The 25,070-nt window shown below is 38.1% G+C and overlaps 1 protein-coding gene across 1 annotated transcript in view; it reads right to left on the reverse strand.

The window, feature by feature from the left end:
• The window catches only part of KIF16B (kinesin family member 16B), a 126,302-nt gene that overhangs the window by 92,899 nt on the left and 8,333 nt on the right, over positions 1-25,070 (reverse strand). The window contains exons 4-11 of the mRNA XM_009881419.1: positions 23,270-23,367; positions 22,625-22,734; positions 21,853-21,995; positions 20,332-20,500; positions 20,007-20,138; positions 16,976-17,151; positions 14,979-15,044; positions 11,832-11,891 (exon numbers count right to left, since the gene is read on the reverse strand). Of these exons, the coding sequence (XP_009879721.1) occupies positions 11,832-11,891; positions 14,979-15,044; positions 16,976-17,151; positions 20,007-20,138; positions 20,332-20,500; positions 21,853-21,995; positions 22,625-22,734; positions 23,270-23,367 (954 nt within the window). The remainder of the gene's footprint in view (positions 1-11,831; positions 11,892-14,978; positions 15,045-16,975; positions 17,152-20,006; positions 20,139-20,331; positions 20,501-21,852; positions 21,996-22,624; positions 22,735-23,269; positions 23,368-25,070) is intronic.

The following is a 25,070-nucleotide window of genomic DNA, read 5'->3' on the forward strand; positions in this document are numbered from 1 at the left end:
AATTATGAAATGTGATATTGATTACCTCATGCATACGCACGTTAAATAAAGGAACAAATTCCTACTGTGTCTTCTCCTCTAGTCAATGGGACAAAGAAATAACACCATCTCTCTGGCTGCCAGAGTCAGTTCCAGTACAATTAAAACCAAAAGTTTAGTACAATTAAGACACTTTAGTCTCCCAAGAGGAAGAAACTTCTACTACGCAAAGCCACAAAGAAAACCACAACTGAGAAGAAACTTCCTAATCAGATTTTTCGCTGTCTCCTTGAGCTTTAGGCCACGCCACCCTCATCGATCAAGAAAAGCCATTAAAGAGTCTGCAACAAGCAAGATCAGAAACCCGTAGTTTTGTTGCGAACGGCTTACTGTGAAAGTGCAGGTGCTCCAGCAGCAGCCCACACAGGCATCAATAGCGCTCTCACACAAACGTCAATTAAAAAGGCAGATGCAGAACTACTCAAATGAGGAACCGCTAAGACAGTGAAGCTAAAATCATGGAAAATTAATGATGCTGTTCTTTTAAAGAATAAGGGAATTACAGGAGCAGTTCCTTAGTCTCATAAGGTCAGCTTATCTTTTCCACTCTTCATAGTTTCTCTTTCCCCTCAAAACCAATTACCACGTGCTCACCGCTGACACGCAGCTGTCTATTAATACTCAGAACCCCTGTTATTGCAGTGGCACCCCAAGCACCGCTATACTTCACGTGCTGCAAGGATTTCCCTTGGAAGCTGGGCAGATTCAAAGTCATCTTTCAGGAAATTTGGCCTTCGTTCCTGGAATTACAAGGACAAACTTAACAAGTTGCGGTGCCTGCTCCTTGACGCTTTAGAGCTTGTACAGACAGAACTACTACTGACATCCGAGAAAAATTCCCTGAATAGAGCCGCAGGATTTGGCTAATTGTAAATAGAGGTGCCTGTTTGGCTGCTCAAGCTTCCTGGACACTAGCCTGTAAAATCCTGTTTTCCAGTGGCTTATAAAACTTAAACCATCAAAGCTTCCATTTGCCATGCTGGAGCATCTGCTGCAGGCTGGTTTCTGCCCCCACCAGCTTGGGTTTAAGAGAAAACTATTTTTCTCTTTCAAAAATTGAGGCACACAGAGCACTTTGCTATGTCTCAAGTGGGGCAGGCTTCACCTCTTCACAGCTTCCTACGTGCGACCGCTCTAAGCATACATTAGTCTCAAAGGAAAAATAAGTCTATGCTTTTCAGCACTGATATTAGGGGCAGGGAACAAGACTTTTGTTGCTACTGGTGATCCTTCCTAGCAGGAGGTACTATACCTTCCAGCTAAGAGACAGCAACTCTGCCCTCGGTATTCTTCATGCTGCTATCTAAAAGGGGGAAAGGGGCCTGGCTGGAAGAGAAAGAAATGGGCTATCTTAATTCATCCTCTTCTCCCATATGCATTACAATACTGTCTTTAATTACATGATCATATATTTTCTTCAAGACCTGTGAATAATTCATCCCATAGACTGGGAATGAATCAAGAGAATGTAGTGAACTGGACTATTATCTACAGGACTCCTACCTCATTTGTTGCTAAAGCTGGATGATGAATGAGTCATGGAATTGTACAGGGGGAAAAAAAAAAAAAAGAACTAGCTTAAAAGCCAATACATTTATTCATTTTAAAAGCTATTTCAGTTTTTGTGTGTTTCTTGGGGGATGGGAGAATTAAGAAGTGTTTCACTCATCTGGAGTTCTGTTTTGTTTCTAATTTACCTAGGAATTCATCTCTGCTTCTGTAGAGATGAATATAAAGTAACACATTACTTTAAATCTATTAGTGCCTTCCTTAGGGCCAAAACGTAGCCCTCGCTATTGAAAGAAATTGAAGAAAGGAGTAGGACTATGCATACTAGTAAGCAACAACTACCAAGGTGAAAAGAAAAAAAACAAACCACAAAACAAAACAGACTTAAGATCTAGTAATACAATAGCAAAGTCTTCTGCAGAGAAAGATGCACAGGCTTGGTTGCTGTCACATTCTTCTCCCCCACAGCCCAGCTACTGAGGTATAGAGCGAATGAACCTGAAGAGACACATGACTGTCAGTAACTGGACCTGTCCTTTCCTTTGTTCAGGAATACAGCCTGATGGCAACAGCGGCAGATTTGTGCTGCCATCTGTGTCTGAGACATCTCTTAGTGGATTTCATCACAAACATCATCTCTGTAGTTAAGAAGAACAAAGAACAAGCACAACACTCCAGTGGCACTTCTATCGCAGTACAGCCGTGCAAATCACGGCTACGCTCAGTTGCCAATTAAGACATCAAGTCAGGTGTACAACAGTACCGTGTAGTCAAAGCTACCAGAATCACGCCATAATAAACTCCTAAGTACACTAAAAACACCAGCAGAAGAAAAAGGTTCTAGTATCTCATAACCCATACACATTGCCATTAGAAACAGTTCCTTTGTGAGGGACTGAAGATAAATTTATGGCTTTCGTCTAAAATGTTGATGTTGGAATGCTTCTTTACCCTCCCATAACCAAGTCCAATGAGGAATTTGCATTCTGTCTTTTCTCCTTCTCACTACGTCTCTGCTGATCCTTTAGAAGAAACAGCTTTCAGGGTGTATTTCTTCTTCTTCTTTCTACAGGCTAAATCAGGAGCTTCCACTGCTTTCAATTTAGCTCCCCTTCCTGCCACAAGAAAATTAATAGAAAAGCAGACCAAATGCCCAGGAGGAATTGTTGAACAAGTGGCATCTGAGCTGTAGAAAGGATTTCAAAAGCAACTCACTCTGTCTGACTCCCTCCCATTTGAAACCCGCCTACAAGCCCTAGGGATGGATTAAAGCTAAGCATGGCCTGGATAATCTACAAATGCAGGGCCCCGGTTGTAAGGAGGATGGCAGCAAACTACTTGGGAGTAGAGTTATTCCTAGAAACCGGAGGGCCTCTTTTGGAATGCACAGCCTGGATCAACCAACCTATTCAACCCTGCCTTAATCCGTGGCTGGGCAGCTCAGAAACGGCGGCCTCCGACTGTGTTTCTCTGATGGTCCAGGTGGTTTCAAGTGGGGAAAACGGTTTAAAACTGAAATAAAAAACAATCAGTGGCATTAGGCATCTCTTGATTGCCACCTTCCAGCAGAAACTGAAAGTTAAAAGCGGTCAGACCACCACAGAGGCATTGCAAGCAGCTAAAGAGGCAGCAAGAGAGAAAGGAGGTTTCTTAATAAGATGAACACAGGTGGCAGAGACAGACTTGAAATCAGACAACTATTTCTTTTGAAATCTACTTTTGACTGCTGCACTCAGCATTCCCCAGGTGGCTGGGACCCTTTCAATAGTGTTTCTATTAGGAAAAAAGCTACAGTAGATCAGTAGCACCAGTTCCCAATTTAGTATTTTTTCTTCCTCTGACAACACAAAGCCAATGCTGAGAGTGGACAAAGCACTGAAAAAAAAAAATCACTGGAGAGTGAAGAGCAATGAGAGCTGCTCTCCTGAAGAAAGAGTAATGTGTATCTCAGGACAACCACATGAACCCTTAAAAAGTTTCTGTTTGGTTGGTTCTATAGAAATTTCTCTCTCTACTGTAATTTCTTTCTTCTCAGTCTGCATTGACCTAGGCATACTTACCATACTGAAACAAGGGGGATGATCAGTTAAAGCAATAATCATCATCTAATAATGGCACCTGTTCAGTAATATAGTATGAAAAAACAATGTCTATTTAAGGTAAAACAAAGCATGTTTGGATGACCTCTGTCCAAACTCAAATTCCAAAGAGGAAATCCGTGTGGCCAATAGCATAAAGATCCAGGGATGTACATACATTCATTTTATCTTAATGACCAAAAATAAAAAAGGGGTGGGGTGGGGGGTGGTGCATAAAATTCTATGTTTTCATGTCCCAGCTTCTGAACCAACCCCAAAAGAACAAAAAGTCCATTTGTAGAGGCTTTGGAGGAGGGAAGCTTGTGACACTTAGTAATGACAATTTATCCCAACTTTAAATTTCACGACCGGAGTAGATGATTTTATAGACTACAACCCCTGCCAGTAACTGCTACACTTGGGAAATAAATAAATAATGCACAAGGCCAGGTATAAGAAAACAAACCCTCATAAAAATGAGAGCTATACTAGGTATTACTTGTCATTGCTCAGGAGGCAGGAGTTGGGGGTAAATACTGTACAAGGATTGAGAACGGTAAACATCCTCTTGTTTTCCGACAACTTTCTCAAAAAAAGATGGAAAAAACCCAATAAACTCATTAAATTTTAATGTCCTGAAATTCAATTACAAATCTACAGAAGTGATTAATGAAGAGAAAAATGTTACAAGAAGCAGTTATGAATAGAAGCTGCATATCATTGCCACTGGCTTTTCAACAGCAAGATCCATTAAAAGAGAAAGCAAATAGCAGAAGTGGCCCGGTGAATGATCTGTACGTCCAAGAGCCTGTTTGCTTTCTCAACCATGTTACCTGATCAAATAAAAGATACTACCTCTCCCAGAACCTGTTCTTTATATTCCTAAAACATCAGAGCTACAACAAATATGTTTTAAAGGCTTTCACTGAAGAAATTTGTCAAACATTCTAGATAGACAGTCATTTGGAAAAGAGAGTTGAAAAATGTTCTGACAAATAATTGAAATAATTTTGAATGTACATTATCACTTTACATCCCACCTGTGAACCGTTGTTCAGAAGCATTTCTGTCAAAACAGTTAGGCAGGTTCTTTGGGACTTGCTCCTAAACCAATGCTTTGGCATTCTCATAATCTTATTTTAGTAGATCCGAACAGCAATGAAAGTCAAGATACTGCAAATCATTTTGCCTTAAAATATCTGAATTAAATCTGAATTAAGCAGGCAGAACCCGATTTTTGTATCTGCAGTGACACCTAGTGCAAGAAACGAAAAAACACATTTAAGCAGGCTTCTAGAGAAAGAGAAGCTATTATCATTTATTGTGTGATTTCTGACTGAGATAGACAAGAATAATTAACATCAGCCCTTTTCAAACTTTCCTGGTATCTTGTCTTCTGCACAACATTCGCAAGCCAGCTGAAGGGAATCCTATTAAGCATAACATGTTAATAAGAGACTATTTAATGCAAATGCGCATTTTTCCTTCCCATACAAATTCAGTTTGATAAACGTATATGTATTACATAATGGTTGGAGGGCAAACAATTGTTGAGAAAGCAAACATCCCGAGGAACAGAGTTGTTGTTCTATTTATTCTATCAACTTTTCTAAAAGAAAGCAAATTCAGCAGTAACATCTGACTTAAATTCTTTCTGCCAGTTCCACAGATATGCAATCCAATTTTATTTTTGCAGTGATTTTTAAATCTCTTCCTTAAAAATTCAAGCAGAAGACATAGCTTGTAGAAAGGAAACAAAAACTGGAAGCACGCAATGAGTGTTGTCTAATACAGATGACAAATAGAAGCAGCTATAAAATAACATATAAGATTTGTTCAAACAAAAGTACAGATTTAAGTCTCCCGTTAAAAGTACACAATTATGTTTCAAACACAGCCAACAGACATTCTAAGCAAAATGCAACACCAACATGTCTAACTAGCAACAATTTTACAAAAATGATTCACTTACTGAAATGTGAAAAAACCTTCGAAACAAGTGTTATTCCTGCCAAACATACAAATAAACACATATGCCAAAGCTGAAAATGAACAGTTTAAATACAGTATCATGTATACATTGTATACCATTCCTGCAACTGCCTTTTTTTCATTTGGCCTGTAAATACATCCATTTTAGGACCTGTGTTCCAAAGACGTGTCCAGAAGTCTTAAAAAGTCACACGTACTTTTTAAGGGCAGAATTAAAGCCTGTATTGGCATCTTTTGTAAAAACTTCATAATATGCAATTTTCCAATACCCAATTTACACAGTGGTAAAATGATTAGGTTGACACAAATAACTACAAATATCAAGATGTATTTTTTTTTTCATCAGATAATTTAGAAATACATAAATTATATAAAATTTAAAAAAAAACAAAAACAACAACAACAAAAAAAAAACCCCAAAAAAAACAAAACACAAACCACCAGCTATTCAGTTGTGATCTAGGACAACTACATTATGCGTTAGGTTCCTAAAGTTCTAGTAATCTTACTATGGAATAGGCACAAAACCCACAAGATTTTGTTGGTTACTAAGGGCACCGAATGGGGAAGTGTCACAAGTACTGGTTTTTGGACAAGAAGTGCATGCCATGGTTACGACTACCATCATGACTAGTGATGCAATAAGTACTTAACTTAAAAGTTCTATAGTTTGTTTTTCAGAAGCGCAAGAACTTGCACAACTTCTCTATCCTACAGCCATCAGAAAGTGGATTTAGTAGACAAGAATTTGATGTGAAAGTGGCAGGTGTTAATTGAGAGCACTTTTCACCTGAGCACTGAGGTTGGTAAAACAAAGACATGAAAGAACGAAGAAAACAAATGCTCGTCGAACGACAAGGTACTGGGGTAGAACACAAAACAAGTGAGAAGAGGAAAAGGAGACAAGCCAGTTAAGGTTAATGGGAAGTAACAAAAAGGCATGAAATGGGAAAATGGTGATGTATGTCCAGCCTTACAGGCAGAAGAACTGAGATAATAGTGTTCAAATACCATTCCGCAACTGTGGTTTTAAAATTATCTGAAAATGCAAATAAATGTAGACTAATACAGCATTTATATAGAACACAACAAACTGCTCTTGACAGAGTTCATGATGGTATACAAGCCGGCATGGAAAGGAAGTGATTAAAATCAAAATCTATTAGCTTCTGCCAACCTAATCAGCACCTCATGAAGAGCAACACAATTACTCTGAGTTTTGGTCTCCTGGTGTCTTTGCTGGGTATAGTGAAGATTCCTAGAGAAAGAAAATTCCCCTGTTTAGATGAGTATGTCTACAAAAATAACTCTTTAGTATTAGTCTGTATTTATTCACCATGGCAAATTAAGACTATTTCATCCCCTCCAAAAGAGGCGTGATATCAAAAAAAAAAAAGTATATGTTAATTCTTAAAGACAGTCATACTAGCAACAGTTTTCTTCCCCAGATAGGAACAACCATTGTTAAGCCAGAAACATGCACTATTAAGCAGCACTCAACCAAAGGGCACCGAAAAGAAAAAGATCAAATCAACAGTGTTCAATAACATATTTACCCAACATGGGGTAAAGTGCTGCAGCAGAATTAGTATTATTGATGAAAGTGAGGCTGTGTCACTAAATCCAACAGCACAAAGCCAGTTGAAGCAGCTACTAGTTAAACTATTGATCATGAGAATTAGACACACACACACACAAAAAAAAGAGACCCTGCTCTTTAATAGACTCTGTGAAGGCAGATCTCTCCGCATCCTTTGACATCAGCTGAGCTCTGCCACACAAAGCTAATGACATGATTAGAATCAAACAACAGGATAACGAAATAAAAGGTAACTCTAAATCTACTTAAAACTGGAAAAAAAAAAATAAAAGAGCATCTAAATACCTTAACGCTAGGTACAAATGACATACATCAAAGAAGGCAAAAGCTAAAAGTCAAAACAATTTCTACACAAACAGTAAAGGAGGGGAGAAATTTAAAAGAAAGTTGGGAAGAAAAAACAGCAGCAAATTGCATAAAGGAGTACACATTTAAAGAGATTAATATAAAAGCTGCTAAAGGTTAGAGAAAGAAATTGGAACATGCACAAAAGATGACAAAAATAAGGTGCCAGTAAAAGAAAAAAGATCTCTAGGAGAATGACAACACATGCAGTCAAATATAGCAGCCACATCAAAAGAAGTTTTGTTCCAATTAAAACCTCAAAGAAAGAGAAAAATCGAAAGTTGGATAGGTTACCCTAACATCTGCGAAAGCATCCAAAGAAATTACAGACCCCAGGATTGATCTTTAACAGAACAATACAAAAAGGACCACACTAAGGAAAAGAGCAAACAGTTTTTCTTCCCTCCTCCTCTTCTTTTCAGGGTTGCGTAGGGAAGAACATTAACAGAAGGGAGGGGAGGGGGGAAATCCATAGAAAGATTCAATGGGAGCGAGATGAAAGCAAAATCCTAGAGTTAATAAGTGCTGAGGTTGCAAGACACCTGAAGATAGAGAAGCAATGTAAAGCAGTGCTGTTTTGTAAAGTGCAATTCTTTTGACAGGTGGTGACATTTCAGGAAATAACCCTAAATCTATGGGCTTCAAATCAAACACTATCGCTTTGGTTTTGGACACAGTATCGTACCCAATGCTGAAGCATCATTCCATATACTTATTAAGTTTACTAAGCATTTAAATATCCTCCCTTTGACTAAAAAGAGGGACAGGGGACAGACCATAATACTAGGTTAGGGAGGTTAGAGCATCACGTTGTATTATACTGAGGTCAAGGGTGAAAACAAACATGACCACTGGAAACACCGCTTGGCACTTCAGACAGATTACCAACGCCAAGAAGCTGCCACGCTACCCAGTAAAGAGTACTTCACGTGGAGTCACCACAAACTTAAAGCCCCGATGGATGCAGCGTCCTAACCTTTGCATGAGGAAAATGGGAGGACTTGGGTTTCAGGCATGAGTTGACAGTAATTCAGACTGCAGAAGAACCCAGACAGTCACCCCGCAAAAGGGTTTCTTCCAAAGGCATGAAAGAAAAAGAGCGTACTATCAATACTACCATCGCCAGCCCAGCACACATCCAATCTGACAACAGCATAGATGAAGGATTACACAAGATGTTCACAGTGAATAATGACATTCAGCCATACAGACTCTGCACTAAATCCAGAATTGACCACACTTAAAGACAGGATACTCCAACAGACCCAGTCTAAAGATGCACACCGTGATGGCAAATCATGCTTCGGGCAAACTACAGAGAGACAAACATCGAAGGGGATTTCTGTTACAAGCAGAAGAATAAGGAAGAATACTGGGGTGTACGTGTCAGCTGCACACACGGCACTGTGCCAACTGAAATAATCAAATTTTAAGCTGCCAAATACTTTTGACCCAAAGCTTGCCTTCACATGGTATCCTCTCTTCCTCAGGATTTTCTCACTAGATAGCGTTTCCATTCTCTATGAATTATTTTCAAAGCAGCATTTAGATGTTGCGGGTCTAATTTAAAACAAGGTTCCAAAATAACCGGCAGGAGTGAACAAGTTAGAGGAACACCTTCCCTGCAAAACAGCATGCATCACCTCTCTGTCAGGCCTGACGAAAGCACTGCATTCAGTAAAAGCCAGGTAACTTCTTCCAGCAATATCTGGTGATCTAGTAGAAGACCCCAACATGCCCTTCCTGTATTTTACAAGGCTTATGCAAAATCCTTTCAACAGATTTTCCCAGCAGCCTGCGAGAACAATTCAAAACCATGTGAACTCTGATATTTAGAACCTAGTACGAAAATGCATAACTACCTATAATAGAGTAGGAAATCCCATTCAGTTCCTAGCGAGCGCACTTGCATCTGGCAGGCATATATGAATAGGTAATAGGGAGCTGTTTACATGAATTTTCAAAATCCACTGCCTAAAAGATTTGGAGCAACAGGTGTTAGAGACTGAAAAGCAAAAGGTTATTAATTCTCCAAGCCCGCTGCAGGGCAGCAACCACCTCAGGACTGCCCAGGTGGAGGCAAGGAGAAGCAGATTTTAAACACAAATAGAAACGTGAAGTTTTAAGTATCTTAATGAAGAATATCCTGAAAGTTACTGGATTATGGCACAGAAAAAGCTGTAGTTGTGACTGGAGTGAGATGGACATATGAAGACAGTCTCATTTCTCAAAGAGTGCCGAGACGTTCTAGTTTTACAAATGAACAGCGTGTACGATCTCCGTGTGCCAGTGGGGATACACCAACAACAAAACAAAAAAAGTCAGTGAACTTAGAGAGTCCATTACAAGAAACACTGCTGCTCTCTGCAGTTTAAAATCAGCTTTCTAGCTACTCAGCCTGGCAAACTTCCAAAAAGCCCTTTTCCACTCGTGTGCTGGCAGTGATTTCAGGAATCGTTAAACAAGAAGTGAATAAAAATATGGACAGCTTCAGTAAAATGGTGTAAAATAAAACAGTACAACCAAGAAATCTTTTGCAGATTTGCAATTTTTCGGAGCCAAGAAAGTTTTATCAACTGCCTTTAACCTAAAAGTGAAATATCAGCTATGTTCATGTACTCAAATATCAGCATATAAAAGTGCAAAATACAGAAGATCTATGAACTAAACTAACAAAAGCTCTGTACCAAAAGAGTACAATTACAGCTTCTGTGTTTAAGTCCTTTATATTCAGCTACTTAACAAATGCAGCTTTCTCCTGTTTATATGAATTGTTCAGTTAACACCTCCTACAAGCCTGTAATTTCTCTGGAAGAATTAGTGCATTTCCAACATAAAGCTTTAAAAACTTCCCATATGCTACATGTTCACTTTCACAACTGACCAAAATTCACAAATTCTCCATATTACAATGAACTCCCCAATCCAGCCCTGAGTAAAGAGAGGATTAATAAAGTTCTATGGACGTGTAGATGCTTCAAAATAACAAAACACAAAAAAAAGTAAAATTGGACTCAAAACACCTCTGAGGAATATGCAAATGGTAATTCCCAGTTCAGTATCTGGACAGACATTAAACAGTCCATTCTGTCACGCCATCTGCTAGGCAGTTACCAGTTCTGCTCTGTTCTCTATGCTATTTGTGCTTTATTTTTATTTTTAAGCATGGAACCATTCAATTTATTTGGAAGTCAGATAAAAGACATGGAAGTGAACTTAAAAAAAATAACAAAAGGAATCAAAGTGATACACAGTAAAAATCATCTACAAAAAAAAAATAATCAAGTTTCAGATCAGCAATAAGGAGAATTAAAAAGTTACTTCTAAATGCTTGCTTGAATTGCACTCTGAACAAATTTATGTTCAGCATATATAGCAAGTCATGAAAGCTCAAGCTTTGTTTTCCAGATTTTTATTTAAGAGAACAGTTAAAACATTTGCAAAAAAATAATGTTACAGAAAAGAAATTGTGGGAGTTACTGCTCTGTGCGTGTGTGCGCACACGTGTATGCATGTATGGAATCATAAAGTAGCGCATTAAAATATCACCTCAGAATAATCACGAGCAAAATGCCAACATAAAATCTTACCAGTACAACTGGACAGCAGAGAGGCAAACATATGCGCAGAGAACACAAGAGTCTCGGTCTACACCATGCAAAAACCACAGTATGGAAATCACCAAGTTGCCCCCTTGGACCTGTACTAAATATGCAAAAACTGCAGAAATCACAGTTAAAGTTGTTCTTCAAGTTTACAAGCCATATCTGACTGTAATGTGAATCTGAAGGCCAATGCAAAAAATCTGTCCACTGAGATTCCGCATCACATTCACTGAGATACCCAATGTAGCATAAAAGGTGATTATTCACAGGTCTTGTTGATGCAACACAAACACCAAGGGTACGAGGGATCCACTTGTGCTACCCCCAGGTTTTCTTCATTTGCAACTCAATAAAATCATTCAGTATTTTAAAGATTCATAAGAGAGAAGTTGGTTTGCACTGAGACCACTATGGTGAAGAAAAGAGTTGTGCTTGTTTTTATTAATAATTATTTAAAATCTTATTGAAGAATTCCACCATGCCTGAATATTTACTCTTAAAACCTATCAAAAATTAATTATTTGGAATAAGCCAAAACAAGAATGAGAAAATTATGTCATTAAAAAAAGCCAAAGAAGTTGACTTAAACCAGGAACTCTTTTTGAAGGAAAAACTCTAAGGCTAGTTCAAATGCCAAGTTGAAAATATATTTATTTTCCTTACTTTCAGAATATCTTGAGTTTCATTCCACTTGTTTGTCCACTCTTTGGTCAGTTCTTGTACCTATAAAAGAAAACAAATATTGGAAAAAAAATCACATCTCTTATGAAGTTCTTGATAACACATTATCAGAGAAGTAGTAAATATTTGCACAATACTTTGTGAAGTTTAATACTTAAACATCTGGAAGAGCACTGTTGCTCCTGCAATAAGTACCCATACCTACAATTCCTCTCTCTCAAAAAGGAAAACCACAAAATTCTTATTTACAGTATAAAATGAAACAAAGGACAGGGACAGCCATTTCAGATAACGGCAGGCACATTTTCAAAGAAATGGAATCATTCCATACAGTGCTTCATCAGCCCTGCAAAGTCTCCTGCCAGAGATTGATCCCTTAGCTGTAAAATATGACAGCTCCTTTCCTCCGGCGCAGGTAGGCACGTTCAGGCTAACATACCCTCCAGAGAATGGCACGCAGAGGAAGAAGCAGACAGACAGCCTTTAGGGGAGAATCAGAGCAAAGTTTGCTGCAGCTTAGAAATCACACACTTGGTTGAAATCAGCACAGAAGCGAGAAGCTGCTTGCAAATTACAGACCCCTGTCTGCTTTCAGTGTGAATGCTTAGGTTTTGTCCTGCTTTTCCTACTCGTCCAGTTGTCCATCTCTTAAGTTAACTTCCAGAGCTTCCATACCGGTAAAGGCTCTTTTCTTTTCAGAGTCTTTCAGACTTTTTAGAAAGCAGTGGATAGAGGGTGCTTCAGGCAGATCCACCTCGAAGCTTTGGCTGACTTAGAATCATAATCACAGTAAATAGAGGGAAAAAAAATAATATATAGACACTTTCATTTTTTAAATCACCAGATTTCTGTGTGGGAATTAAATACATAGACTTTTAAAAACATACACAATCTTTTATTACTTGAATTAACTTCAACTGCAGAATACTGAAAAAAACCAACCCTAACGACCAGCTATGTCCCTTTATTACTTTACCTATAAAACCACTGTAGGAAAAAAAAGGCTGTCAATGCAGTTCATCAAAACATCTACCTACTATCCCAGCTGTCTTTGCAGATCAGCTGCAAATTAATGAGTGGGAACCAAGGAACTAAATAATCTTCTCTCTTTTCTGCCTCTATCTCAAGATTTCAACAGAGAAAAGTAAATACACCTTTCAGTGCATCATATCAGTCCTAGTCCTGCTAATCTGAATGTTAAAACAAAAAATATTTGAAAAGATTAAAGAAAAAAATGAAAGAGATCCATCATAAGTCTATTCACCGTACCAGAACAATTTCTATTCCTCAGAAATCATTTAAACGTTCCTCTTACATAAGGACAAATCAGCTCATTAAAGAAAGCTACCATATATTTGTCAGATAATTTAAATATGGTGATAAAGTCTTTAGATCTGTATAAACAAATTAATTATTGCATTCATTCAATTATAAAAAAAGCTATAACTACTGCAATATCTACTAAGAATTTTCAGTAATTACATCTATTGTAATTATCATGACTAGTAATCACATAACCTTCTAATGAGGCTGACAAAAGATAATAAAATATGCTCGATATACTCCCCACACAGAGGGACCAACACTTCTGAGCAGGACAAGCGGTGATTACTGTCAGAGCACGAATAACATACTCTAATTAGCATACAGTCAGCAGTTGATATTACTCAGCTACTCTTAGATAAAAGCTTTATGTTCGTGCACAAAACTAAAAGCATACTACACGTACTAACAATATTATCATCCATCTCTGATTTCAGCTACAAATAATTCTAAAACCTAGTATGAATAGGGAAAAGAAAAAAAACAATTTGCAACTGAAGGCTCACACTACGGGTATTCAGGTCCTACTTTAATTATTGAACACCACAGTAAGGGTTCCTGCATATACTAGAGAGTTGTAAAATGCCTTCCTAACACTTGGCTTATGGAGATGCCTGGAGTCTACCTTGCAGCTCTGGGTCACACTAATACATATATTTTTGTCCATTTTTTTGTCACGCAGTTTATTTTTAAAGTATTATTTCTCTGAGAAGTATTTCGACATGTCTTTACAATTGGTACTACCAATGGGAATCCTGAAAAGCGCAGACACATACCGTACCAATTACTTGAGTGAAAAGGGGATTCTCAAAGCAATGTGTTCATTCTCTAATTGTAAAGGTCCGAGCAGCACCAGCATAAACCTTACAACTTAAACCGGCTGAGAAGCCCCTACTTCTTAAAGACATCATATCTACATTTGATTGGCATCTTGTTGACAATATTCAGAACGAAAATACATTAGTAAATAAATTTGCTGCCATGTAGCTGAATGATTTCAAACACTTTCCTCTCTCCTCTTTCAAAGTCTGAATAATGCTATTTTTTTTAAAACAGTTTGCAGTAGGCTTTAAAAAACAAACGTACATAGAAAAGAATTGACATAGAATGAGTAAATAAAGGACGAAAGATTTTAAATTAAGAGAAATGAGAGTACTGTTACATCTATATTCTTTTGGGCCCTATGAGAGTATCTAAACTGTCTGGGAATTTTTCCCAGCCTCTACACTGGGCTGGATTATTAAAAGGACCTGGTATGAGGCACACTAAGAAGGACACTTACTTAGATCTTTAACCCTCACCAAAAAACACAGCTAATTAGGCACTGAACATATTTGTAAATACCAGATTTAAAGACTGAAATTTTCTGAAAACCTACCCCACAAGTTATTGATTACTTGAAAACAGTAATCAATATTCTATTTTATTTACAGAATAGAATTCTCTATTTCTAATATTCTATTTCTAATTCTTTCTATTCTCTCTATTCTATTTACAAACAAACTTTTTTAGTAAGGCCAGCTGGCCTGAGAACAAATATTTTCATTAATTACAACTGTTATATAAATATCAAAGGTATACTTTGTTCTTAGTTATGTTATCTTACATTAGTAGGATAACAAAATTACAAGTTCATACAGGTGGGTTTTTATATATAAAAAAAGAAGCAAGAAAATGTTGTTTGCTGGGAGCAAATTTAGTTATGTTTCCAAAAGAAAAACAACCAAACATTACTATTGCATCCAGACCCCCCCTTCCTTTTTTTGTGTTTAAAAAAAAAAAACGTATTATGAAATTATAACTCACCCTTGCTTCATTCTGCTGAAGCTTTTCTTCCATACTTAAAGCAGTTGGAGAATCCAAGAGTGCAATCTAAAATTGTAAAAAGTAAACATCATCAAGTATTAAAAAAAAAAGGGGGGGAGGGGAAGAAAAAAGGTAACAATTTCTGGTGGAATCAAATGAAAGAAATGCAATTGTTGCACTTTTTCGTTTATTTAGGATGAAGTCCTTTAAATTCCAAGATATATCATTTTCCCTTGAAATACTGCGAAGAGAGTAACCAAAATCTTGTCAAAGCCGATATTTCAAATACAAAATCGTTGTTTTGGGAGTACTGTTTTCATTCACTACGTATACACATTGACACACACATGCACACACTGAAACCAAACACAAGTTTCTAACAGGTAATTCCTGATACACCTATCTTTACATTGTTATTAAATATGAAAATTCATTATGTATCAACAGTTAACCATTTCACTATAATATATATGTACACTGCTTATCGTTAATAAATATATATTAAGGTAACTGGCCTTAGAAAAGGAAAACTACTATACAACATGGACACACACAAGCAATACTCATTATTATGTGACCTTCTACACTGAATCCAGTACTATCTTTTAGCAACCAGTATCTTCAGTGATCTACATAAGCATTTGCAATACAGCATTCTGGGAATATAAAGGAAAACCACAAAAGAAATTATACAGAGATTTATATTCTATCGTGCACACATAACACCACCTGCTGTTTTACCAACCATCACAGATTCAATTAACTTAAGCAAGTTTCTCTATTGTCTCCCACGCAGCCATCTATCATATCCTACAACTGAACCAGATTTATTTTGCGATATCCACTGTTTTACAGCTTGGAATTAGGTCAAACCATTATATCTTCAAAGGGGTCCAAGTTACATCTACTTCGCTAACTCTAAATCAAACCTTATTTCGAAAATAAATTAATTTTCTCCTCCTAAAGAATACGGGAGAAACGCAAGTATAATAGAGTAATTCAACCCCATAAAGAGTTTTCTAATTGTTTGTAACGAAGCAGACCTCTCTGCTTCAGTCATCTACAATACCTATTACTGCTTCCAACTGCGGTCCCATCCCCTTTTTCAGCAAATGTTTTCTAGCATGAAGTCTAGCCTTCTATTAAAAAAAGTCTACGCTGAACTGACATCTCACATTGCACAGCCTATCTAAAATAAAATTAGATAGTTCTAGAAATAAATCTGAAGTATCATTTCAGATACTTCCAAATCGTATTTGCTCAAGTATGAAATCTAGCAGTCCCTAGTGACATTATTTAGAAAAGACGACTCGCCTGAGCCAATTGCATATTACTTATTGTTACCTTGGTTTCACCATCCTGGAAACAGAGGAGAAATTAAGGCTCACTGAGCTTGTGCAGCAAATGTTTATAGTGGCTAATACTGACAGAAGAACAAGAAAGAGAATCGTGCCAAAGGGAAGTATAGCGTGACACGTTTTCTTACAGCACCAATGAAAGTAGTTTTATGTATTTAGCATGTTACGTGCTTTCTAATATACTGTGCAGCCAAACACAAATAAAGTTTGTTGTTCAAACCTGTCCATACTCCCACTTTTTTATATTTACGCATCTTTAATACTTTATACTTTCTACTTCTTTTAAGATATTAGATGAAGTGCCTCTTCAGTCCATTAGACTAGACCCAGGAAATCTGGTACTGCTCAGTCTCCTTATGCTGTGGTGACTACCTGTTCCGCAGCATACTGCAATCAAGCTCTGATTATATTAAGAGAAAGCTAAAGGCTTTGGGATGACAATTTTTCCCCCCTTATGTTAAAAGAAGTAATCTACTGGCCATATGGAAACCGATTCAATCAGGAAAATAATATTCATTCATAGCCTCATAGAGCTTGTTTACTCAAATCAATATAATGAAAGGTAATTATCTCATTACGTTCTAGAAATAGATGTTATAACTCAAGGAAAATTACACATAAATTTCAAGTAAAGCTAACCTGATTCCCTTGAGCAAGCAGGGCTTTTAATCGGGCTATTTCAGCTCTCAGCTCACGGATCAGTTTGACGTTAGGATCCTCGTTAATAGTAGGCTTGTTGATGATGTTTTTGGCTCTATTTGCATAGCGAAGTGTACTTAAAGTTTCTCCATAATTGACATCAGCAGGTGAAATAGCTAGAGAGATGAAATCAGAAACAGTTTATCCAGCACCACATGTTTCATTTAGTAAAGTTAGTTTATACTTCAGAAGTCAGATAAACTTAATGCGGATGAAGAGACAGAAATACACGATTAACCAGTATGGCTACAATTTGTTCCAATTCTTCACCTAGCTCCGCTGCTTCCATGTCACTATAACTTTGCTTAAGTAAACACTGTATTAGAATAGTACGTTAGAATAATCAGGTCTAACAATCAAGCATTGTGAAGAAAGCTTGTTGCCAATCCATTTACATTTCTCTGGTAAGCATAAACATCCTTTATGAATACTTTACAGGCTTTTTTTTGCAGCTTTATTACAAGAACAGTGGGAAAAATGGTGAGTATTTTATAAGTATCAATGTAATCACTGAACGAAAAAGTCATTGCAGATAAACACACAGTAGGTTTAGTCCAAGTTTTGAAGGAAAATTAAACAGCATTCAAGCAAAAGCAGCCACGAAAACAAAAACAAGAGAAGAGCTTCTATAATTCACAAAGCTAGCTGTGCTGCTGAGCTGCAGGCATCTGGCAGCACACAGAACTGTTACCTATTTGATGCGTCAAGAGAAACCAGTATTATTTTACAGGCAACGACCAGGAAAAACAATGGAGTTGAAATGAAAGTGCTAACACTATCCTTCACTTAATTTTCCTAACAAGATACGAGATGTTCACAATTAAAAAGACAATTCCTGCATCCAAATAGATGAGCAAAGAGACAGAAGAGAACACCATGCAGAAATTATGAGGGACCAGAAATCTTAATAATGAAACTGAACAAGAGACCCAGAGAACCAGACAATGAAAACACCTGTAAAAATAAGCAAGTAACCAAAATATTCTGCCCTTCCTCATTCTCTCAACAGTAATAAATACTCTTTTTGTGGTAGAGACTCCCTGAATTAGGGGAGATGCACTTGTCTGCACAACAGACTATACTTCCCCTAGCTCACACTATCACTTCCCCACTTTATCTACTGTCTCCTCTCCACTACTCAATTCTTCTTTTCTGGAAGGATGTTACAATACGTTATAGAAATAGGACAAATCAGAATTGGATGTATTTTTACAAAAGCCTTTCCTACAGTTTGAGATGATCTTCCTGCTTTTTTTTGTGTTTAGTTACAGAAAAGGCAGGCCAAACGTATCTGGACAGCTTGTCAGGCTCTGTTAGGCAATTCAGCCACATTACCAGTAGAGTTACTGCTGGAGAAAAGATCAACCATCAGGGCTCTGCCGAGCAGAAGCATCGTTAATAGATGAGGAAGTAGCTGAAAAAGCAGCTGTGCACTATAATCATTACTACAGGCACTGAAAGCTCACTGTGTTTCTAAAACTTCTACTCCCAATCCCTCTGTCAAAAAAACCCACCCTCCAAGTTACTCAACAATGTAGCTGAAAGAAAGCACCAAGAAGAAAGATACCAGCACAGTGTTACTTAAACAGCCAGAAAAACAACGCAGAGTCTGGTCCAAAATCCTCTTTTGGTACTATAATCAGCCTGAGGAAAGAAAGTGGCATGGATTCCAAAAACATCCCCAAAGTCATGCAAGAAAGGAACTGCTATCCAGAGAATTTTACTATAGCAAAGTGACCGAAGAACCAGAATTTGACCCAATGCATTTTATTTCCACAATTCTGCTCTCCCACCATTCCCAAGAGAGGACTGCATCGCTTCAACTGCACTTCATTTGAGCTGAAAGAGTGAGAGAAATTTCAGAGCTGCTCTTCTCTTCACACTTTTTATCTCCAACACTCCAAATTCTCCCCCCTTAAAAATTCCCCTGCCTTCACTTGGAGTTTTTTGGGGAATGGAATTCCCATTCCAGTTTGTTGAAAAACCTGAAATATATACACCATAGGTAGGTTTTTAAACCAAGTGATCCTTACAGAGCTTCCTACAGGTAAAAAGGAAGCTGTAAGAAAAGTTTAAAGATGACTGATCATAAATAATTAAATTTAGACAAAAAGTTAAAACGCAATGTGCTTTCAAAACGTAGGTTAAATCAAAATGACAGTCTTACCCAGGCGAATGTCAAAAGAGACCGGGTTGTTTCTGCTACTAATGCAACAAAAACAACACAGTTTTGCAAAAGCAAACTGATTCACACATCAGTATTGACTAGATGCACAAAGCTGGAATATTTTATTTACTTGGGATCAAAGCCTACAACCTGGGGAGCAGAGGTATAAGGGAAGAGAAGCACAAGACTTTATCTAGGTCCGGGTTTGAGCATTTACCATGGGTAACAGAGCTGTCAGGAATATAAATAAACCTCAAGAATAAACAGCAAGGATTACCTGAAGTTTAACTGGTCAGATTAGCTAACCATTACACTGCGCCTGTGTCAAAGAATCACAGCAGTGTGGTAGATGTCAGAGCAAATGTACACAATTAGGCACACACATTTGCATGGCCCTTACTTATGTAAACAAATGTGTAACGCCTCTACATCTGCAATCTGGATGCCTTGTTACATTTGTGACCAAATACTCCAGCCAGTGATCCATGCACCCAAACAGATGAGCTGCATACGAAAATTAATCTCTCAAATTCTGGAGGCATACCTGCTATTGTTTAAGAATGTCATAAACAACTAGACTGTCCCCATATACACAACGGGACCTTATATAGTTCTACTGCTGGAAGAGATGTTCTGCAGAGAGTATGTAAAGACAGAGTGTTACTAGAAAACTCAGGAAGAAAAAATTAATATGCATAATGTTCTACCTTAACAAAGCATCAGGAAACTAATTATTTACAGTCACTCCTATTAAGCATGAATTGTTCAGGATGCAAAAAAAAAAAAAGTAATTTAAAAACACACTGGCAATCATTATAGTTTTAGAGTTTCCTCCTAGGCTATCTTTCAACAGCCAAGTCAACACAGAGTCCCTGTAAGGCACAAATACTTGTTTCTTCTTTGAAAGAGGATTTGTTGCATCCTGAGATAAATCAGCTGTGATGTGGAGGTAGAAAAAAAAAAAAAGCAATTATGTATTTTCATTCATTTTCCAAACCAGTATGTGTTAGGCCCCTATTTGTGTAACAATGAACAGAAGTGTAAAGAAATAAACAGAAAGGTATTTAATGATTAAAAAAAAAAAAACCCAAACAAAACAAACAGACAAGCACAAAAACCAGAGACTTACCTAAGGCAGAAATGACATTTCCCAGAGTAACTAGAGATTTGTTAATATTCCCTCCTTCCTTTAATCTAACCCCTGTGGCACCAGTGGCATCTGCTCGCTCACTTCCAGCAAGATCTACCAAATGAATCTTGCTAACAGTCTCACAAGGCATTTCAGAATCAAATTTAGCCTACAGAAAAAAAAAACAACCAAACACAAAAGACAGTGTGTTAACTTACCAAAATCTGAAATTTTACCAAATCCAACTTAGTGGCCTTTTTCACGTCATAATTGAATTTAACTTGTTTACAATAGCAGAGCTTCAGAAGACAGGTGTATTAGAGGTGCCACAGAAAAGCATTTGATCATGAATTGCTGCATAACTCCCACGCAAGGACTTACTTCTTTCAACTGTAGTACTTATAACTTCCTAGCCATTTATGCACATGCCCTGACTAATATAAATTGGTATTTACATGATGCACAGTGAACATGCGCTGCATTCATTTATTAAGCTTTCAACATTTAAAGTTATAGCATACACAGACATATTTACACTCAATTTCTCTCCCTGCCTCCAAGTTCAAGTAAGAATAAAATTGCAATTGCTACTATGATTTTAATTGAGGTCTCCCCCCAGTTTTTATCTTAATTCACATAAGTCAACCCAGATTGCCCTGTTTCAAACTTCCTTCTACTTTTACAGTACAACAGTAGAGCAAGACCTTTTGCTGCCTGCCTCTCATCCTCTTCCAAAAGCTTTGCGATGAGCAATTCATCGTTAGTGAACAGCTGTGCATGGGATTTTGTGTGTGTTTTTGGGGGGGAGACATGCAAAGTTCTGTCAGTAGAGCCAACAACCTCTATGCTACCTTCTCTTCACCTAGCAGGTTATCTGCTGACTGCCTAAAAAGCCCCTCCCCAAAAATGACAAAGAGCAGGAGTCATTGGAAAAGTTTACTGCATATAAACACGAAGATCACTATGCTCTGAGAAAATATCTAAAACCTCTCCATTATTCCATCATTAGACAAAGGAATATAAATAGATTTCCACCAGTAACAGATTAAGAGTCAGCAAGAAAACATTCAGAAAAACATTTCTACGCTCTATGATTTGGGCCACAGAGATAGGGTTTTTCATAAACTTTGGATAACAGCAGAGCGTAAAAGATAGCTCTTGTTCAGCTCTGGCTCAGGTCTCACACAACACGCTCCTCACCCACTCCTCCTGTCACAGCAGCATCGTGAAACACGCCGGCACTGGTCACTGTTATCCAGCCTGAACTCCCTATAATTATCTCGTCAAAATCTATTACATATAATTTTAAGTAATCCATTACACTGTAAATTTTAAAGATTATAATCACTGATAAACATATTGATAAATCTCAAAACGTATTTTCACACTTTTTCCCTATCACAAAGCAACAACATAGTCATTATCTACCCATACTTGCTTATTTGACAACCTTCTTCCTTAATTATCATATGAATTATTGAATGTAAACACATACCAAGACAGAGGGGTTTGTTTTGTTACCTGAGTGAAGTTGATTGTGAAAATGGCGTGCGACCTGCTACTGACATCGTTCATTCCAGTTGCAGCCGTCGTTCTATTTATATTTCCTGCGTCCATAAGTTCCTCTACATCGGTATAATTTTGCACCAAATGTTTAGACAAATCTAAAGAAAAGCAGAGTGTTACAGTATGCTCATATGCACACTTGATTTTCTTTACAAAAACATTCACATTACCCTCACTACTGCAAAGTAGTGCTGCAATTAGCATTTATTGTCATACGTGTTAATCACTTAAGGAAAGGAATGAGGCCTTATGTGAACAATGGAGAACTTACACATTTACAGTAAATTAAGAAAAAAAACTATGCACTATTACTAAAGTATTTAGTGCAATAATATAAGCATAATCCCTCAAGAGACATGAGCCTTCCCTGGTAGAAGACAGATTAAGACAATTAGATCCTAATAGGTTCTTTCCATCTAAACACTAAAGATTTATAAATTACAGTCAACAAATCCTTAAAACCAATTGCATCCCTTCACTTTATTCACAAATGTGTTACGAATTTACAGATAAAAAACTGTATTTGTATAGTAATCTTAGATTTGGAAAGCCAGTGGGGATACAAAATGAGAGGCTATTCCTCAATGTTTTTATATCAAAGGAAAGCACTGCACCCATCATCATTTATATTTTAAAAGATTAAAATGCCCTATGCAATTAGACATGACATTTCAGAATACATAAAGGTAATAAAACATCCAGTGCAAAACACTGAAAGTATTTTTACCCTCAACATATGGCCCTTCTTTTGGATGCTCTCGTATTCTTAAATTATTAGTTTTTGATGACTTCCGTCTGAGAAGATCTCTCACACGTTCATTATAAATTTCCAGATAACTGAAAGAAACAAAGATTAGAAAACCACTGATGAATTCAAGAGTCTAAAAAAAAAAAAAAAAAAAAAAAAAAAAGAGGAAAGCCACATTAACATTGTGTTTGAAAGCAAGATGCCTGGAGAAGCTATCGGACCCAAAGATCCAAAGTTGGCTTGAGATAGTAATGACTACAGCGTACTTGTATCATAAGGAAAAAAAGCCAAAAAAGCAAGAAGTAGAAAGGAAGCAGACATTATCAAGATCAAGATCTCCCAATATCAGCCTGAATTAAAGGGTAAAAATAAGGAAGATGCTGTCTAGTAGCACAGGCATTTTCACTCTCATTTAAATAAAGAAAAATGCACAGCTGTTGGGTTGAAGTTAGACGGACTGCGCATTTTGACTATGACTGCCAACAAAAATCAATTATAAGACTGAGGCCAAGCATGGAAAGTTATTTGAAAAAACACACACTTTTCTCAGAGATAAGTGAAACAGGGTGGTTGTAACTGAAATAAATTTGATAACCGGCAAACTATTAACACACCGAGACCTACCTGACTTCTGTTCGAAAGGATGCCTCATTCCGCTTTGTTTTTTCACTTATTTTGCTGAATAATCCTTCACAAATTCGAGGGATTAAACCTGCATCACCCTGCAACGGCAGCAATTCTTATTTCCAAGGCTATATATGCATGCACAATATATTTGGAAAAATAAAACCCAAGACTACTAGTTAAGAGTTCCAACATCCAGAAAAGGGGAAAAATGGATTTTTTTCAGCAAGTACTCTCTTGATCTTTATTTACCTGCAGTCATCTTGCCACGTTAATCCTCGTGTGTGTGTTGGAACATATATCCTAGCTGCAGTTATTTGCTATTGGGATACATGTCACCCCTCTCACTTGGTTCAAAGAACCCCAACTGCAGAAGGCAGAAAGCGGCTCCCCAGAGCAACATATGAACTGCCTTATCCCAATACTATTTTTCCTAACTTCTTCTCCTTCTACATCATTTCACTATGGACTTGGCAACATCTGCAGAGAATGGGACAAGAGCTATACACATGCGTCCATGAGCCACTCTCATTCAAACCCCCAATCCCCAGCTCACAGTCCATTCTCTCTTGAAAGGTGCAGCAGGTCCTCTGCATAAATCAGCATGCAATAACAAAATTGAAACTGCATTCACTGTATCTCACAATGCAGCCAAATTAAATTTGATATTTAACTTCCGACTGCTCAACTCTGCAGTTAAAGAGTTTTTATGCACAAAGTGCTCAGTCAGTTTGATAAAGCAAACTGAAAAAACATATTCCTTCTCACAGATCCCTACAGACTATGTGGTTTACCAGCAGGGCTGCAACTATCCCTTACAGGGTCCTTACCACTTCAGCTAACACAGCAGCCAGCAGCAGCAGGATGACATCTTCTCAGTTAAGCTGGCACTTGAGAACTGAGCATCATTCCAGCGAGGCTGCTGCTCCGCTGCTGATGTCAAACACGTGTCAGACCGCGAGGCAGCAGCGAACACCACTGAGGCGGCCAGAGACATAGCACGCACCTCTCCTCTTCCCGTTGCTCCGGGGAGACCCCTTTCCAGCCAAGCAGCGAGGCAGTAAGGCAAAGCCGGGGTTTTCCCCAGCAGCAGAGAGGAGCAGGAGAGCACTGTGCAGCTCTGGTCTCGGCTGAGAAGGGGCTGCTTGCTCCCAGCTGCCCCATTCCCACTGACTCCGATTAGCTGGATGACCAACTACCTGCTGAGCACAACTCCTCCCCACCACTTCTGGAGGACAGCAGCTAACACTCCTTCAGAGCTGAAACGAAGGAACGTGGCTCCCAGGAATAAAGGGAGAGGACATATACATACAGATGAGCTTTGGGCTCAGAGCTGCAAACTCCGAAGTGCCTTACAAAACAGTCTGTCAGTTATAATTTGCCTCCAGTCCAAAAACGCGTAAGAGATTTGATGCAATGGACTAATTCTAATTCTATGCACCGCTGAGGCAAGAAATGTTCTTGCTTCGAGTTAGGGGCCTTGTAATTAAGCTGGAGGCAACTTAGGACAAACCAGACCCAACATCCAACACGAGCAAAGCCCAGGCACTCCAGACACCCACACGAGCTTGCCTGGTGGGATTCTACAGATATCTGGCAGCAGGAAAACATGAAGACAAAGGGACTACTCTGCACCAGACTCTGGCAGGGCAAATGCTCCACGAGCAAAGATTTCTCTCCTACTCGGACCTCCACAGAAAATCTGACCCTTTTTGCCCAAGTCCGCTCCTGTACGGGTCCCTTCTGTCCTCATTCTTCAGCTTCCCACTGACCCCTCTGTCCCAGCAGTCGTCTTCCAGGT

Source organism: Charadrius vociferus, unplaced genomic scaffold (assembly GCF_000708025.1).
Source record: "Charadrius vociferus isolate BGI_N301 unplaced genomic scaffold, ASM70802v2 scaffold583, whole genome shotgun sequence".
Lineage (NCBI taxonomy): Eukaryota > Metazoa > Chordata > Aves > Charadriiformes > Charadriidae > Charadrius > Charadrius vociferus.